Source organism: Propithecus coquereli, unplaced genomic scaffold (assembly GCF_000956105.1).
Source record: "Propithecus coquereli isolate 6110/MARCELLA unplaced genomic scaffold, Pcoq_1.0 Scaffold12, whole genome shotgun sequence".
Taxonomy (NCBI): domain Eukaryota; kingdom Metazoa; phylum Chordata; class Mammalia; order Primates; family Indriidae; genus Propithecus; species Propithecus coquereli.
The window spans coordinates 2,376,015-2,395,900 of record NW_012136080.1 but is presented as its reverse complement, the minus strand read 5'-3'; the positions used below and the strand labels follow the sequence as shown (position 1 = coordinate 2,395,900).

The 19,886-nt window shown below is 39.1% G+C and overlaps 1 protein-coding gene across 1 annotated transcript in view; it reads left to right on the top strand.

Annotated features, from left to right (window-relative positions):
- The window catches only part of KAT2B (K(lysine) acetyltransferase 2B), a 152,606-nt gene that overhangs the window by 56,575 nt on the left and 76,145 nt on the right, over positions 1-19,886 (top strand). The window contains exons 3-6 of the mRNA XM_012663159.1: positions 2,315-2,460; positions 6,524-6,616; positions 8,278-8,459; positions 16,543-16,736. Coding sequence (XP_012518613.1) covers positions 2,315-2,460; positions 6,524-6,616; positions 8,278-8,459; positions 16,543-16,736 — 615 coding nt within the window. The remainder of the gene's footprint in view (positions 1-2,314; positions 2,461-6,523; positions 6,617-8,277; positions 8,460-16,542; positions 16,737-19,886) is intronic.

Genomic DNA, 19,886 nt, shown 5'->3' with positions numbered 1-19,886 from the left:
TACCGGTATGGTTGGAAAAGACACTTCGTATTATTTCAGTCTGCTTAAATTTGTTTGGACTTGTTTTTGGCCTAATACATGATCTATCCTAGAGAAAATTCCATCGTGTTTGAGAAGAATGTGTATTCTGCTCTTGTTGGATGGAATGTTCTGTATATGTCTGTTAGGTCCATTTGGTCTAAAGTGTAGTTCAAGCCCAGTGTTTCCTATTGATTTTCTGTCTGAATGATCTATTCATTGTTTAAAGTGTGGTAATGAAGTCCCCTGTTATTATTGTATTGCAGTCTATCTCTCCTTTCAGATCTACTAATATTTGCTTTGTATATTTAGGTGTTCCAATGTTAACTACATATATATTTATAATTGTTATATCCTCTCGATGAATTGACCTCCTTTATTATCATTACTACCCTTTTTGTCTCTTTTTATAGTTTTTCACATAAAGTCTATTTTGTTTGATGTAAGCATAGTTATTCCTGCTCCTCCAGGACATTTAGGAGCCCCCCTACCCCTTGGTATTTAATGTTCTTAACTCTGTGAAAACACTTTTGTTTGGATATCTTAGTTTGAGCTCCCCAGAAACGGACTCTGAGACAAGGATTTGAGCACAAGTAGTTTATTGGGGTTGAAAGTAGGGGACTGGAAAAGTGAAACAAGGAGGAAAAGGTGGCCAATCGGTGGATTACTAAGCCAGCTCTCACTGTGAGCAACTGGTACTTACTTCTGTGGGGGAAAAATTGGGAGTCAGTGCAGAACACTTACCTCAGAGTTATTCCACCCGAGGAGTGAGGAAACTGAGATATTTATGCACTGACTTCTTTAGTTTTTGGTTGAGGGCTGCTTTTGAGGAGAATGTAGGTGGCAGAGTAGGTTACAGTGTCAAGAAAAGCCCTTAGATAGAGAAATGGAGCTGCTGGTAGTTGGAAGCCAGGAGCTGGAGTAAGGAAAAGGCATAAAGGTGGGTTCCGGCAGCATCCTCTATCCCAGGCTTCAGATTGAACATTGTGGTTTAATGTCAAGGGCACCATGGTCTCCAGAGTAGACTGACCCATGTCCAACACCTAGCAGGTCTTCTTCAATAGCCTTTAGTTCCATCTCCTTTTACAAAGGCAAGGGAAAACCTATCACTTTTCTATGTATTTTAGTGTTTCTTTAAAAATCATCTCATGCACTTCTGTGTCCAAGCATGTTTAAATCAGCACACCTAGAGCTACCCCTAAGAGGATCTCATTATGTGGCAAACATAGTAATAGGTTCTGGGGATAACAGAAATGAAAGACATAATCCCAGCTTAGAGGAGTTTCTGGAATAGCAGGTGATTATTGGATGGCTTACCTAGAGATCCTTTCTCCAGTGAGAAAGGACTTGAAATGAATCAGTGAATCAACAAGAATATGTTTGGAGGTGCATTAGAATTTGGGTCAAACATTCTTTACTTTTAGACTTGGCTGGCTTTGCCTTGTTGGCTGAGTGACAGTTGATAAAACAATATTCAATCTCTCTGAGCCTCAGTTTCCTCAGCTATAAAATGGGATCACTAATACCTACTTCGTGGGATTGTTTGAGGATTAAATGTGATAACCTTGAACAATGGCCTGGATTTGGGTAGAAGACATCACAAGGGATTCGGGGAGAAGAGGCTCAATGCATAGGTGGCTAAAACTAGAGTAAGACAACAGAACAAAGATAGAAAAGCAGATTTGACGGCTTGGTCATGGAGGATGTTCAATCTCAAGGAAAAATAGGCTTTCGTTACTTTCTTGCAGACAGTGAGGTCTTAGTGTGCCTGAGTCAGAAAGGGTGAGGGAAAGGGCCTCCAGTCTTCACACTATTTTGATATTCTTGGCTGACTGAGCTATTCACAGGACTTAGAACTAAACCTTTAAGGAGCTTGGTTTTCTGCACCTCTGAACCACAAGCCTACAAATCCTGGACCCATGTCTAGGACCTTAGAGAACCCCCGTGGCATGGTAGAGAAATTTGCTTATATGGAAACATAAGAATTTGACCCTGTCATGGCCAGACTTGCTGCTCCCAGTCCTGGTTCTTAAAATTTACATTATTTAAATATATTAGCCACTGGACCGTTTCAGTGTTGGATGGGGAGGCTGAGGCTCAGCACCACGGTAGTCTCTTAATTATAAGTAGATTTTTTTTAGAAGATTTCAGTCTTATAGGGGTTCAGAAATTTTCTCTTACAGTGAGCCTAATGGATTGATGAGAATGTTTGTGAGAGAAAAACTTCTCTTTTAAAATGGATTTGTTGTGGTTTCCAACTGACTTCTTACATATGTTCCTTTGATCTTACCATAAGCTGCTCATGTTTCCCACCTGGAGAATGTTTCAGAGGAAGAAATGAACAGACTCCTGGGAATAGTGTTGGATGTGGAATATCTCTTTACCTGTGTCCACAAGGAAGAAGATGCAGATACCAAACAAGTTTATTTCTACCTGTTTAAGGTGAGATTTTAACATTTTTAAAAGGCTGTTCTTCTTTCTCCTTATGCCGAGTCATGGGTGTGAAGGCTCTCAGCTCACAGTACATTCTGCCCTCAGGGTTGCTGAAGCAGGCGCCTTCCTGACAGATTCTCTAAAATGACCCACCATACTTTTAACACATCACTCTCCTTGAAGGCCTTCACGCTTGTATGCGTAGCTGACTATCTTGATTTGCGTATGCTTACAGATTTTTTTCCCATACGTCCAACAGATATTCATTGCACACCTGCTCTGTGCTTGGCACTGCCGTAGGCATGAGGGGTAGATTGCTGGACAAACCAAAGTTCTTCTCCTCACAGAATTTACATTTCAGTAGCAGAGACAGAGAATCAACAAGTCAGTAATACATTTGCGGGAGGTGGTAAGTGCTGTGAAGGGAAACCAAGTAGGGTAAGTGGAATCAGAATGGGAGGGACGGTGGTGGGTGGGGGACATGCCTGTGAGGAAGGGCACAGAGGAAAGGCTGTCTGAGGAGAGGACAGTTGAGCAGAAATCTGAGTGGGAAATAGAAGCCATCCGTGCACAGGCCTGGGGAAAGAAAGAGCCTCCCAGGCAGAGAGAAGAACAAGCATCTAGAATGTGCAGCAAGGGAATGTAATATGGCAACAGCAAGGAGGCCGGTGTGGTGGAGCCACTGAGCCAAGGGCAGGGTGCGAGGAGATGTAGTTGGAGAGGTGGCTCTAGGTCCTGCCCCTTATGCTTCAAGGGGAGGAATCAAGATTCTCCAAAGTTGTTTTGGCTTCTTACACGTGTTACCTGTGTCTTGTTGACACCGATCCCTGATTATTGCTGTCATTCTCCGTAGCTGCCTCCTCATGCTTCTACCTCAGCTCCGTTTGGGTCACGTCCATTCCCTTCGCACAGATGTTTGTCTTCTCAAGCTTCTGATTACAGTCAGGACTAACAGATGTGGGAGGGAAACTGGTGATGGGAATGGATAGCAAGACTTGAGGTTGCTGAAAATAGATTCATAAAGGAGGCTGCCAGAAGGAATAACCTTTCAAAAAAAATAAACCTGCTGTCAAGGGCATTGTAGATTAAGTCATATTGTGTAACCTGTATAAGGATGTTTAAAAGCAAAACAAAGCTCTCAGAGCTTACGGGCAGGAACATTTTGCCTCGTCTAATAAGAGGTACTGTGCTTCATTTTTATATGACAAGGATAGCTAAATTTTCCATTGAGTTCCCTCTTTTGCCGTGGCTGCTAGGAATCTCAGTGCAAATTTTTTTTTTTTTTTTTTTTTGCGACAGAGTCTCACTCTGTTGCCCGGGCTAGAGTGCTGTGGCGTCAGCCTAGCTCACAGCAACCTCAAAGTCCTGGGCTCAAGCGATCCTCCTGCCTCAGCCTCTCGAGTAGCTGGGACTGCAGGCATGCGCCACCATGCCTGGCTAATTTTTTCTATATATTTTTAGTTGTCCGACTAATTTCTTTCTATTTTTAGTCTCACTCTTGTTCAGGCTGGTCTCGAACTCCTGCCCTTGAGCGATCCTCCCTCCTCGGCTTCCCAGAGTGCTAGGATTACAAGCGTGAGCCACTGCGCCCGGGCTCAGTGCAAATTTTGTACCCAATTCCTATAGTTTTTTTCTTTGTCTGAACTTATTTGATCCATACTTTTCCCTTCTCCCCTTTTATTAACTTTTGTCGTTTATTGTGCTGGGGGGGTTTTGGGTGGAATGGAGATAAGAATTATAATTCGTTTTTTAACCTTTGGAGTATTATTGGGGATATTAATTTTAAAAAGTTTAATATAAGAGAGAGCAAGAGCGAGAGTGAGAGAGAGAGAGACAGAATATGTATGAATATGAACAGCTGGATTCCCCACAGCCATTAGCAGGCACTAGACCACTTCAGGTGTCTAGATGACAAATTGTTGACATGGCTGTGAGGCCTGAGTCATCCAGATTGAACCCTGGCAGATTCATACTGTTTAGAGCTTCTTTGGAAAAAGATCTTCGTTGAAGAAAAACAAGGTCTGCATGACTGCAGCTATTATTTATCTTGGAACGGAGCTCCCTGGCAGCTCCCCACCACCCTGTTGGAAGTGAAGGTGGTGTCAAGGTTTCCATCCTGTCAGCCTCCTCTTGGTTTAAAACTGACCAAACAGGCCAGAAAGTATTACTCTGCTTTGAAGTACATTTTTTCTCTCCTTCTAACCTCCTTCATCTTTAAATAACAGTGTAGACATATTTGCTTGTGAAAAGACAATTCAAAATATTCACCATTCTCCCCCACTCTGCCCAAAAATTATTCTTTGGGCAAATGAGTTATAAATTATCTATTCCTTAGTTTTTGAAAGGCAGTTCCTGTGTCTCATATGTGTCAATAATTAAAAGTGTGTTATATGTTTAAGTAACATTAAAAAAAACTTGTCTTAGATGTTGAAAATAAACCCAATGAAAAGCTGCTTCCTGAACTGAAGTATCTCTTAGTGCTTACAAATGTGGCTCTGGAGCCCAAATACCTGGGTTTAAAACCTGGCTCCATCACTTAATAAATGTGACCTTGGGCAAGTTATTCTGCCTTGGTTTCCTCATCTATAAATACAGACAATAGTAGCACCTACCTCAAAAGGTTGCTCTGAGTAGTAAATGAGACAATACATGTAAGAACTACGAAGAGTTTCTGGCACAAGTAGGGGTGCAAATGCTTGCTGTTATTAATACATTTTTTTATCCCAGCTCCTGCATTTTGTAGACGAAGAAACTGAGGTTCGACATCTCCCCAATCTATTAGTTGACCTCCAATTGAAACCTCCAATGGGCCAAGTTCCCAAATGGTCTTGTTTTAACTAGGGGAAAAAAAAAGTAGGCAATCAGAATTATTTTATTTAAATTTTAAGATCAGTCTTTATATATTCTTAGAAACATATACAATGACATATCTTTATTGCAAATTAATTTTTGTAAAAGTGGGCATAATACAGGGAAAGGATTAACAAATGCTTTATACATACATTTTTTATGGCATCCCTGGAAGGAATTGAGATCCTTGTAAGAGACAGCTCGTTGGTGACACATGGTCATCTTCAGCCTTGAGTGTTCATCTATTTCCATTAACTTCTGAGAGAATAGTTGCCATAGTTTGTTTCTGTTGAAAAGGCAGTAAGTGGAGAAAGGAGGGAAAGATGAAACTTAAATAAATGCATGGCCATGTCATAACTGGCCTGTAGGTAAGTTTACAGAAGATTCAATCAAGGGTTGAAGGTAAAGAATTTCAATATCAAATTTATTTTCAACTTTGTTCTTGGTAAGTGGCTGTCTGTTTCCCTTTTTCTTTGATGTTTACTCTATGAGGTCTTTAAATACCAGTGGCAGGAATTAAGAGCAGTGTTTTGTTTTGTGGGCACTGAGATGCCAGAACATTTGGCCTGCATTCTACGGATGAAGGGGAAATGAAAAAAGACCGCAACAGTGAAAGTTGCCAATTGAGAGCCCTGCAGACTTCCTTCCCAGAGAGCCCCTGCCCTAGATTATGCATATGACACGCAGCTGCTACAGACAGCTCCTGTCCCCTGGCCTCATTTGTGCAGACTGGATCTCAGCCTTTCAGGTGTTTAGATAAGATCCTCCTCCAGAGCTTCGGCACACCTGCAGTGGCCCGAATGGAGATGTGCCAAGTGTGTAGGGTTATATGCCAGGCTTCTGGGTCAGTGGAAATCCAGAAGGTGGGGGGGGGACGGTGAAGGGGAAAGCGAGTAGTGAGTTGGGATAGTGGTGTCTGGTGGTCACTCCTGGGTGGTCTAGGTTGCCCAGAACATGAAAAGTGTCAGGTTCTTTATAACTCTGGTCATGGGCATGAAGGTAAATTTGGATTACCTGATAGTTGCTTGTTTTATTGATTTAAGAATTTGCTTACATATAGTTAAGATAAATAGAATGTGATGACTTCCCTTAAAAGGCTTTGTGTATGTGTGTATGTGTGTGTGTGTGTGTGAGAGAGAGAGAGAGAGAGAGAGAGAGAGAAATAGAGACAGAGACAAAGGGACATCAACTAAGTTTTTTTTTTTTAATGAATTCTCTGCAGCTCTTGAGAAAGTCTATTTTACAAAGAGGAAAACCTGTGGTTGAAGGCTCTTTGGAGAAGAAACCTCCATTTGAAAAACCTAGTATTGAACAGGTAAAAAGATAAAAAGAAGCCCTTTGTTTATTGGCTTGATGCTGGAGAAATCTTTTAATCTCCCTTCCATACCTCTATACACTTCTTTCATCCTCTGTACCTGGCTCAGAGATGTTCACGAAGTCTGCAGAAATTGTCTTGGACCCTTAGGATCAAAATTGCATACCTGATTTAATAATCTAGTTTTTGTCTTTTAGGCTTCTTGTATACTCAGAATTCACTGTGTGTTTGGGGGAAAACAATTAAATAGAACATGTAGTTTGTAAGAACACATGAAATGTGCTTTTTCTTGTTGATGTTTTAAAATTAAGTCTTTGTCCTTTTGTTTGGCACTGTCTGAGAAAGCCTTTTGAGGTGAGGGAATTCAGTAGCAATGTGAAAAAAACATTGTAAGTCAAGCAAAAAAAGCAAAAAAGAAATGAGATTTTGTACCCAGAAATTGACTTCCTGTTACATTATGATTCCTGGAAAGAAGCATTTTTATTAAGGGAATCTGTTAAAATGTGTAGACCTTTTCTGTTAGGTGTTGTCAGTATATCTCATCAGCATCACTTTTTAGTTTTTATTGTTTGGCTAAATAAAAACACTCGGAACTGAATTTCTTGATGAGAGTGACTACAGAAGACATAATACCAGAGTCTTTACAAGTAAATGAATTTTTATCAGTAATTTTTCAGTAGAATAAATTTTATTTTGCCTCCAAACTCTATTAAATAAGAATCCATTGTTATTTTTTATTTGAAATTAGATGAAATGGGAGTGTTCTGCAGAAAGGTTAAATTAATCCACAGCTTTTTAAAAAAGCACATGATTTTTAATGACTTTTTTTTTGTAAGCTTGCTGAACCAAGAGTGATAGTACAGGGTTTAAATTTTAGTGGTTTGGTTCAGTGGAAGGCATGCTATCAGCCTTCTGATTAGTGTAATGTAAAAACATAATATTTATCCAAGAACGCTGTTATATCTGAGCATCTGTGCTGATAATGAAGCGAGAATTATTCTGCAAAATAGTCATATTGTATTGTTTAAGAGATTTTGGCCTTTTTAGTTCATGGTTTTTTTTTTTTTGAGACAGAGTCTCACTGTGTTGCCCGGGCTAGAGTGCTGTGGTGTCATCCTAGCTCACAGCAACCTCAAATTCCTGGGCTCAAGCGATCCTCCTGCCTCAGCCTCCCGAGTAGCTGGGACTACAGGCATGCACCACCATGCCCGGCTAATTTTTTCTATATATTTTTAGTTGTCCAATTAATTTCTTTCTAATTTTAGTAGAGACGGGGTCTCGCTCTTGCTCAGGCTGGTTTCGAACTCCTGAGCTCAAACAATCCGCCTGCCTCGGCCTCTCAGAGAGCTAGGATTACAGGCGTGAGCCACTGCTCCCGGCCTAGTTCATGGTTTTTATTTTCTTTTTAATGCTTCAGGATTGCAGCAGGCATAGAATCACAACTCAAAGCCTCTCTGTCTTGTCACTTTTCATCCACTGTGATCTGAGGCAAGATTCCTTTTGGGCATTGCTGTTGTCTTTTAGGGAAATAGAAGAGATTTTTGTGAATAGTGAAATGTCTGTTCTTTGGCTAATAACCACGATTGGTACTGGCTGTGTGGGTGTTCAGAATTAGTATGATTGCATAGCTGCATGAATAAATTGCCTTCCCTCCTTTTAAGGGTGTGAATAACTTTGTACAGTACAAATTTAGTCACCTGCCATCAAAGGAAAGGCAAACAATAGTTGAGTTGGCAAAAATGTTCCTAAATCGCATCAACTATTGGCATCTGGAGGCACCATCTCAGCGACGACTGCGATCTCCCAATGATGATATTTCTGGATACAAAGAGAACTACACAAGGTAATCAGATGACGAGTACTTTTCCTGTGGTCTCATAGAGCATGTTACAGACATAAAATTGCTACTTGACTCTGCAAGGAGAAGGTTTTCCAGTTATCATGATGACTCCATCAGTTCAGAGCGAATGTCTTTATAATTTAACTTGCAAACTTCTACTTTTCATTAAAATTATAGTATTTGTGGGGAAAGGGATCTTAATCATCTAGACCTATACTGTCCAATGTGATAGTCACTATCCACAGGTGGCTGTTGGGCATTTGAAATGTGGCTAGATTGAATTGAGATTTCTAATATTGAGATTTCTAACTAAAAAAGAGTTAAAAATAGCTCATTAATAGTTTTTTTTTAAATATTGATTACATGTAGAAATGCTAGTACTTTGGATTATTGGATCAAGTAAAATATATTAATTCTACCTGTTTCTTTTTACTTTTTCAATTGGCTGCTAGAAAATTGAAAATACATACATGACTTGCATTGTATTTCTATTGAATATCCTTGACTAGATGACTATATTATAATTTTGAAATTGATATATAGAGCCATCGCTTAAAAAAATGCAATGACCATTATAATAGTGGAGTTAAAGAATTATTTTAATGAAAGAAAGATTAGCCTTATTCTAGCACCACGACAGAGCTGTTATCATATGTATTATCTTCCAGTTTTTGTCCCTTTAAATGAAATTTTGCATTAGCTATAATGAAAGAAAATATAGAATTTTGTAGTCTTGTAGTCAGTCCCTCCCACCCCCTACTTAACATCATATCAAACATTTCACGGGTCCCATTATAGTCCATTGAGTTGATGTACCATAATTTACCTAACCATTTCCCTGTTGGAGGACATTCAAATTCCTCAAATATTCTTGGACTGAACATATATTTTTTTCTAAAGTAGAGATTTATTTTTACTGTTTATGAACTGCAGAATAATAGAATTGGCCTTACAAATCTTAAACATGGACCACACAAAATATAATGACATATCTCATTTGTAAGAAAGTGACTTGGATTATATATTCTATTCACTTTTTTATAACTTTTCTCTTTTTTATTTTAGAGGCACATCAAGCTTGCTTCAGGAAATATTATGGAGCTTTAGTGTATATGTGTGTGTGTGTGTATATATATATATATTTTTTTTTTATGTTTATTGGCCATTTGTCTATCTTCATTAGAAAAAAATCTGCTCATTTCTTTTGATGGATTTTTTTTTTTTCTTCTGATTTGGAGTAGGCAGTGTCCAGAGCACATCTCTACATTGATCGGACAAGGCACATATCAAGTTCGATATTTCTCGTCAACAGACCACTTGTGCCTAAGTTATTTTCTGTAATAACAGATGACATGGATTAATGGGAATAATTTAAAATAAGCTTTCCTCTCTGTCATTTACTTGAATTCATGAGTAATACCTCCACTCCCCTTCCTTCTCCCTACCTTTACAATATATACAATTTGAGTTATTAAGTATTTTCCCCTTAATAATTGGTATTTATAGGAATTGCAGATTTTGTAAAAAAAAAAAAATTTTTTTTTTTTATCATGTCTTTATTTCTACATGCTTCGTTTCAGGGTTTTATATTAACAGTTCTAAGCTGGGCACAATGATGTGTTCCTGTAGTCCCAGCTAGTCAGGAGGTTGAGTGGGATGATTGCTTTAGGCGCAGTTCGAGGCTGCAGTGCGTTATGATCGCGCCTGTAAATGGCCACTGCACTCCAGCCTAGGTAACACAGGGATACCCTGTCTCTATAAAAAACAAAAACAAAGAAAAATTAGTTCTATATTATTGTAACTCTTGTTTATAATAAAAGTTGAGATAATAAATCTCTCAAAAATATATATCTTTTAACCCCATTTGTAAACGATTGACGAAGTTGAATATTTGTCAAAGCCAAACCCTGAATGTACTTGCCACTCTTAACAGAGAAAATAATTGTTTGATCAAGACAAAGGAGAATTAACTGTGAAGCAGCTTGGGAGACATGACTATATTTTAGAAAACAGAATAAAAATATGAGGCATCGTTTGGGAGTTACCAAGAAGTGGCCGACTCTTATAAATAACTCAAGAAGTAGTAAAAATAGAAATTGGACTTTGAATGAATGCTGGGTTTGGATTATGGCTCCATCTCTCCCTAGCTCTGTGAGCTTTAGAGCGGTCACTGCACCTCCTTGACCTTCAGTCTCTTCCTCTGTCCAAGTCTTATGAGTGTTGTGGGTATCCCATGGGCGGTTTGTGTGTAGTGTCTAGCACATAGGATGGGTGCTGGGAAGATGCTTGTCGTCATTTTCCTCCCATACATGTTCTCTAAAATTCAGTCACTGCCAACACGGGACTGTTAAGCTAGAGACTTAAACATACAATTGAATGAGGGTGTAATTATTTGAATATCACTTTAGAAACTAAGATAACAGGCAACAGAAAGACAGCAGAAGAGTCCTTTATAGTCCAGCATCCTGAGCCAACCCTGAGGCGAAGAGTGGAGTCAGACACTGGTTAAGAGAAACCTGCTGGGAGAAACTGAAAGGAATATGCCCTGATCAGTTGTGAAACCTGCCGATTTCTAGGTGGAATGTAGACCAAGAACCCCTGTTAATAATAAATAAGAAAATGAAGGCAGACGACACCCACCTCTCCTGCTTCCCCATCATGCCGTGTTGATGAGGAAAGGGAAGTAGAGAGGAACAACCTGTGAAAATTAGGAGACTCGGTAATTGTTTCAGAATAAAACCTCACTGCCGTGACTACATTGGGGAATTTAAAAAACCATACACCACACAGCACGGTGTCTCACTGATACTAATCATCTTAAAAATGGGTAATATTACAGGCTGCAGGCACCAGCAGGTTTTATCTTGATGTTGCTGTAAGAGAACCTCAGAACCTATAATGCTGGTTCAGCTTATAATTTACAGCAGTTACTGTAGCAATTAGAACAAAAGGACCGAAAACTTCTAGAGCACATCATCAGCATGAAAATGGGATTAAATAGGATTCTCTGTGGAAAAGACTGGACTCAGAAAATGATTGTGATCATTACAGAGCTAACCAGTGGAGATTTATCTGAGAAAAAATTAAAAGCAGATTGAACAGTAGAACTGCTTAAATTACTTATCCTGTCTGTTCTGAATAAAGGAAAAACATAAATATTCTTATATTTAGTATATGTAACTATATTTTATAGATACACCCAGAAAACACTGTGGTTTTAGAAAAAAATATGGGCAAACATTTGAAGTTCTCTAAACTTCATGATGGTGCATTAATATAATTCCATGAAGAAATAACCTGAAAAGAAAATGTCAGGGGAATGTGACTTGTTAAAATACATCTGACCAAGAGAACCTGCTGAAGGAAAGTGGCAAATGATTAGTCTCAGATTTGAGTTGGGCAGAACTTCTGAAGGTTAATAGTTACTCCCACATTGGGGAGATGTTTAATAAGAATACCAAGCAAGTTAGAACCAGCTTGATTTTGGGAAACTGGTTTTATGTAGCCATTGTTCTGTGAAGTACAGCCTGTCCTTGTGTGTACTAAGCATTCATAATTAGGGAGATGAGTCTAGGATAGAATTTATCAGGAAGCATGGAAAGAACAGTAGACTAGGAGACAGGAGATCTAGCTCTTAGTTTGGACTCTAGTAGTTCACAGGCGTTTAGTTCCATGAACTAGAAGAGGTCAGATAATTCCTGAAAACTTCAGGATTTTCAGTCCACCAGATAAATAGGATGACATGGTCTTCTGCATTCATAGTTTTCAATTCTATTCATGTTTTAAAGAAAGCAAGGAGATCGCAAATCATGATGATGACATAAAAAGTATGAGAGAGTTATTTGAACAATAAATACCATGCAAATGCCATCTCTATTAGACACACAAAAATGAATGAACTATCATTTTATTTCTTTTTGGAGACCTGAAATCAGTCATTTAGATAAAGTCTTTTCCTACAGTTAAACCTTTGGAGTGATGTATGTGCCCACGGACACCCATTTCCTTCTTTCTGTCTCATTACATGCAAGGACCATGTTAATTTATTAAAATAACCCCCCCCCCAAAAAAAACCAAAACCAAACCACAGGTTGACTCAGTTTCCTTGTTTTGTCTGTTATGTACTTTGCAGATTATAAAATAAGCTTAATCTTGAAAGTAAAAACAAAATAAAGCTAAAAAAAGCATAAATCGAGGTCTGTAAAATGATTCTTAGAGGAAATGAATGGGAACCCATTATTTGAAAAATTTTACTAGATAATAACTATCTATACTGTCACCTCTACCCTGGGAAGATTGAGTGACCTGTTAAGCACTTTTGGATAGGATTTTATGATAGTATTTATAACCTGTCATTCTGTAGCAGAAATAACATCAGTCTTAGAGTCTCAGATATCTGTGAACTGCTCTTCAGACATCTGATGGAAATGTTCTTTTGACTCTAAAGCAGCAATGCCTAATAGACATAATGTGAGCCACAAATGCAAGCCACGTATGTCATTTTAAATTTTCTAGTAGCTACATTTAAAAAAAACCAGGAAATTAATTTTATTAACATATTTTATTTTACCCAATGTATAGAAAATATTATCATCTCACCATGTAATCAATGTGAGCAATTATTAAGGATGTATTTTTACTTTCTTTTTTTGTATTAAGTCTTCTGAATCCAGCGTGTATTTTACACTTACAGTACATCTTAATTCAGTGGCTAAATTTGAAACAATTAAAGCTAAATGGAGTCCTACCAAAACAATAAAATTATGTTTAATGGAAACATATTTTATACTGTTTCCATTTAAAAGTAAAATTGAAATTGATTAAATAAAAAAAATCAAACTCCTCAGTCGTACTAGTCACATTTTAAGTGCTCAGTAGTTACCTGTGGCTGGTGGCTACTGTATTAGACAGCGTAGATACAGAATAGCCCCATCATCATTGAAAGTTTTGTTGGACTGGCCAGGTATGGAGGCTCACACCTGTCATCCTAGCACTCTAGCAGGCCGAGGTGGGAGGATCACTTGAGCTCAGGAGTTTGAGACCAGCCTGAGCAAGAGCGAGACCCCATCTCTACTAAAAATAGAAAAAATTAGCCAGGTGTGATCATGTGCTCCTGTAGTCTCAGTTACTTAGGAGGTTAAGGCAGGAGGATCGCTTGAGCCCACGAGCTTGAGGTTGCTAAGAGCTACGATGGCACCACTGCACTCTAGCCCGAACGACAGAGTAAGACTCTGTCTTAAACAAAAAAAAAAAAGAAAGTTTTATTGGACAGCACTGTTTTTAAAACAGTCATGCTTCACATAACAATGTCTCTGTCAACCACAGACCACATATATGACAGTGATCCCATAAGATTATAATACCATATTTTTACTGTACCTTTCTATGTGTAGATATGTTTAGATACACAAATACTTGCCACTGTGTTATAATTTCCTACAGTATTCAGTATAGTAATGTGCTGTACAGGTTTGTAGCCCAGGAGCCATAGGCTATGAAGCCTAGGCGTGTAGTAGGCTGTGCCATGTAGGTTTACATAAGAACATTTTGTGATGTTCCCACAATGACGAAATAGCCTAACCACACATTTCTCAGAACACATCCCCATCGTTAAGCAACACATAACTATATTAAGTCTTACAAATAGTCTTTTGATAGCCAAAGTCTCATGACATTAAACTTCTAATTTTTAAGGTTTATGACTATTTATTTAACTCTTTACATTTATCGTTTCATAATTAGTTATTTGAGAGATGACCTCCCCTGAGACCCAAATATACTTTTAAGTTCATGAAGTAGCCCCAGACTAACGTCCAGCAAAGATTGGCTTTGGAGCTGATGGATTTCTATATGAAGCACCTTTGTGAATTGCAAAATAAATGACCTTTCTAGTTTTTTCTGCTACCAAGATCACCGTTTCAGACAAGACACAACAGTCACTATGCCCATTTCCGTACTGTAAACATAAGATGACATTTAGGTGTAAATTATTAAGAGAAAAAAGTTGAAAGAAGGAATAGGAATAATATCAGGGTTTTAAGATTTTAAATTTAGGCAGGTGAATTAACACCAATGAAAGTTTTCTTCCCCAAAGGTGAAACACCCCCACAACCACCACACCTCTATCACCAACACACACACAGAGGAAATGTGATGTCCTACAGAGTAAGATTTAAAAAATAAGTCAATAGGTATGAATAAATTAATATTATTCCACTCTTCATTGAGGAGCTCATAGTTTGTTGGGAGCTTCCTGTAGCAGCTTGGGCACATTAGAGAGCTTCCCCTCACTTTAAGGGAGAATAGGAAAGCACATAGGAGAATTTTTTTTTTAACTGTCTATATTTTTCTTTCTTTCTTTCATTCACAAAAAGTAACATACTGTATACACTGGTCTACACTTCCCATATATTGCATTTTCACTTAATCTATCCTGGAGATCTGTATCGAGCAGCACTGTCCAATAGAATAGCCACTAACCATATATGATTATTAAAACAAAAATTAAATAAAATTAAAATTTAGTTCCTTGGCTTACCTGTCCACATTTCAAGTGCTCAACAGCCACATGTGGCTAGTGGCTACCATTTGTCCAAGAATAGAGTATTTCTGTCATTGCAGAAAGTTCTGTTAGAAAGCAGTGGTGGGAGGAGAAACTAACTTTTGGAAAGCAGTCCTGTCCTACAAGAGGATGATTTGGATCTGCTACCAAGGAATAAGAATCTGCAAAACAACGCGTTGTGACCTTTTCCTGGTTTGGTGCTGCCCTCTGTGACTCCCAGTATTATATTCATGTTGCTGGATCTTGGGAATTTCAGATCTTAAATCTCTGGGAGACCAAAAGAAAGAGGGTTCTTTTTGAATAGACGTTCACTCTCTACTCTCCATTGACTGCATGTGCTTTCTAAGTTGGATGACCTATATAGCCAAAGTACCGTAGAACTGTGGTCAGATCTCAAGAAAACCCATGATTTCCTCTGTTCTGGGTCCTCCTCCAGCCTTGTGCCATGCTCAAGCATATTTTTTTTTTTTTTTTTTTTTTTTTGAGACAGAGTCTCACTGTGTTGCCCAGGCTAGAGTGCCGTGGCGTCATCCCAGCTCACAGCAACCTCAAATTCCTGGGCTCAAGCAGTCCTTCTGCCTCAGCCTCTCGAGTAGCTGGGACTACAGGCATGTGCCACCTTGCCCGGCTAATTTTTTCTGTATATTTTTAGTTGTCCGATTAATTTCTTTCTATTTTTAGTAGAGATGGGGTCTCGCTCTTGCTCAGGCTGGTCTCGAACTCCTGAGCTCAAACAATCCGCCCGTCTCTGCCTCCCAGAGTGCTAGGATTACAGGCGTGAGCCACCGCGCCCGGCCCTGAAGTATATTTTTGACTTTGAATCTGAGTCATCGAAAAGTGTACCTAGGCGACAGATGGTAGCAGCTTATTACTTCCTGCGTTTTGACTGAGTTTTGAACAGTCTTGAGAAGATCTTTATCTTCCCACCAAAGCTTTGGTGATGTGTGAGTGCTGCATAGGCATTTTAAAGAAACCTTAAATTTTACTCAGAAGACTAGGTGGTGGTGAATTGTGATTCTTTCACAAAAGGGACTTCCTCAGCTTCCCCTTTAATTTTTTTCTTTTATTTAAATGACCACTTATGTCCCAGAAACTGGAATTACACTGTGCACTCTTCATACAATATGTCATTTAATGCTCACAAGAACCCAGTGAAGTAGGTATTATTGTTGTCTCCATTTTACAGGGAAGGAAATGGAGTCTGAATAGCATAATTAAATGTCCTCAGTCATGCAGCCAATTAAATGGCAAAGCAGGGATTTGATCCCAGGACTGTTTGACTCTAGGACTCACTTCATGATGCCACAGAATAGGATGATTTTAGCAGAATTGAACCTAGGTGGTGGTACAAGGGCAAGCTAGTTGAATCCCCCAGTTTCACTAGCTAGTACTGATATCGTCTCTTATCTTTTCGGGCCTAGCTGCTGCTTCTGTTTTTGATAGTATGAAAGTAACCATAATTGGATATTTCAGAAGACCTGGAGATTTATGGGTTATTGATGTTGCTTGTCTTCTCTTGCTCAGGTGGCTGTGTTATTGCAATGTGCCACAGTTCTGTGACAGTCTACCTCGGTACGAAACCACACAGGTATTTGGGAGAACATTACTTCGCTCTGTCTTCACCGTTATGAGGAGACAACTCCTGGAACAAGCAAGACAGGAGAAGGACAAACTGCCTCTTGAGAAACGAACTCTAATCCTCACCCATTTCCCAAAGTAAGGAAGAATTCTTGCTGGTCTTTCTTTAATGTCAGGTCTTGTGGTTGCTGAATACAATGCCAAAGCCTGCATAAATAATAAGCTTAGGAATGATAGGAAAAGCGTCCTAGGGAGGAGGGAGAAAGGACCTTCAGTTCCCTTTGTGAATCTTCTTCGGTATTTTCCAGTCCATTTATTAGCTTGACTTTGTGCAGACTGCAGTCGTTGCTCCCTCAGCCCCACCTCATCCTACCTGGGTCATTGTCTCTGAGTCTCATAGAATGGGGCAGTGCTTTGTGTTGTGTATTCAGCTGCTAGGAAGCTAGAGAGGATAGGGGAGAATGTGTAGATGCAGTTTCCAGCCACTCAGAAGTCGGTGGAAGAGAACTCAAGTGGCGGGTTTTTTTTTTTTCCCTTCTGCTTCTCCAACCCTTTCCAAGCACTGGTGAACCACCCCCTGCCTCACTTATAGTATGCTAACCCCCCAGTCTTTGGAAACTAGACTGCAAGAGCAGGGCTGGACAGGAATAGAGGCTTCCTTCAGCATGATCTTTGGACTTCTGTACTCAGTTTGTTGTAGAAAATACATACTCTTGTGCCCCATGTTGCTTGTACCTGCCAAATCTCCAAGACATAAAGACTCATTTAAATATTTTCAAATGAAGGAAATGTGTCAAAGCAATAGAAAGTTGCAGTGCTGCAATTGGAAATGCATTTTTAATGGTAAGAATCAAAAATGTAAGCTAGGAGGTTGGTTTCTGGAGCGAGGGGCTGAGAATGCAGTTGATGACTTGTCCTGGAGCAATGACTGCAAGACATGAGGGAGACAGTTCGCTTTGTTATTCTGCCTAGCCCAGCATTGTTGGGGCAGGTAGAAGATATAATTTGAATATGCTTTCTAGGTATGATATAGCCTTCCTTCCCCATTCCATTGACATCTGCTGATGTGGAGAATAGAAGTTGAGGGGAGATATTATATTCTTTTTTTTTTTTGAGACAGAGTCTCACTCTTTTGCCTGGGCTAGAGTGAGTGCTGCGGCGTCAGCCTCGCTCGCAGCAACCTCAAACTCCTGGGCTCAAGTGATCCTCCTGCCTCAGCCTCCCGAGTAGCTGGGACTAGCCTGGCTAATTTTTTGTATATATTTTTAGTTGTCTGATTAATTTCTTTCTATTTTTAGTAGAGACGGGGTCTCGCTCTTGCTCGGGCTGGACTCGAACTCCTGAGCTCAAACAATCCGCCTGCCTCAGCCTCCCAGAGAGCTAGGATTACAGGCGTGAGCCACCGTGCCCGGCTGAGATATTATATTCTTGATCAAAGATTAATGAAACCCTGTTTTATTTGAGAAATTAGATTTTTATTATTAAGATACTATTACTAAATTGCCTAATTTGTATCTCAGTAAAGATAGTTTTAATCCTTTAAAATAAGTTAGGTCCAAAACAACCACCACCACCAAAATGGTTTTCTGATAGACTTGACTGACAATTTCTTGTCAGTTTAACCCAAATCCTAAACTTTAGATAGAGGATGTCATGGGTAATTCTGTTGGGCTTTAGCCGAACACTCAATATTTGCACATATATTTTAGCATCCTGATTGTTGAATTTTTCTTAAGAGAACGAGCACATGAGACTGAGGCGTGACATGAAAATTTTGGTGTCCTCCGTGAAGGAAGATTCTGAAGCACTTAAACTGCAGTTGGATGTTGCCCCTAAGAGGGGTTATAAATTCTGGGCATGCTCATGTATTTCAGTGGCTGCTTTTTAACTGGTCTAAACTTCTTTCCTTCAAGATAAAAGCAATTTTCATACTTATTTCTCTATTACGCTTGCCACAGAAGTAACATTTTATGTTTTTGGACGGTAGCTGTCATTCTGTCTCTGAGTCAAGGAACAAGAGACAAAAGAGTATCCCTCCTTTTCTAACACACACGCACCTGTTATGGTGCTTAAAGAGAAATTTTCATTACTTTGCATAGTAACAATTTTTTTTCCATAGCAAATTCATTTTACTTCTTGCAGATATATTTGCTAATTATAGTGTGTTTTGTTCCTTCAGCCCATAGTTCTGGCATGCATATGCTGTTGAGCTAAAAAATCAATGCTACTTTCTTTTCTTCTCTATTACTAATGGTGGGGTGAAACTACCACCCACTTCTCCTTTTAAATCCCTTTTCATTGAATATGACAACATTCAGGGCTGCTGGGGATTTATACCTCCAGTTTTGGCAGCAGAATCACACATACTGAAGCCTGAGGTGTTATTTGAGTCTTGGGCACCATTTCAGCTGGAGAGCTGGGACCAGCACCCAGTGAGGTCTCTGCCATTTTCAGATGTATTTTCAGAGCTTATATCCTTGTCTTCCTATTCTTCATATATACTGCCTTTTCTTCCACTTGGCTTTAACTTGTGCCTTTTCCCCATCCACCTATTTAGTTTTTTTTAACGTTTAGTATCTGTATTTCATTCTATTATAAAAGTGATAAATGTACATGTTGAAGAAAATTTGGTTCAGAAAAAAACCAAGAAGAAAAAGACCACCCATAGCCTCACTACTCTGAACTACTTTTAGCACTTTTAGTGCAGTAAGTCTAGGTGGGACTTGTATCTGTATTTCTAGCAAGGTCTCTGGGTGATTTCTATGGGCCCTCAAAACTTGAGATCTATTTGGTTTATAATGTGGCAGGAAGTTAGCAAAGTAGTTAATTACTGGTTCCAATCCCGATCCTGCCATTTGCTGGTTGTGGGAATTTGGACCAGTTATTTAACCTCTCTGTGCCTTAGTTTTTTCATCTGTAGAATGGACATAGTAATGGATCCTATCTCATAGGGTAATTATGAAGATCAAGTAAGTTAATATACTTCAACCACTTATAACACTGCCTGTCATAGTGTAAGAGCTATACATGTGTGATAAATAAAAATAAAATATATAACTCATAGCATTGATATGAGGATTCAATAAGAAGTTCTTAGAGCAGTACAGGCACAAAGCAAGTACTCGATAAATATTAGCAACTTTTGTGATGTAATGACAGTGACAGTGATAGCTACGTGGAGGGCTGAAATCTTGCTCTGAGACTCAATGAGGAAGACTAGTGCATTTCCACGATGTAATTCTCTTTGCATCCTATATTGTGTCGAGCTATGCAGGATCAAAAGAGGATAA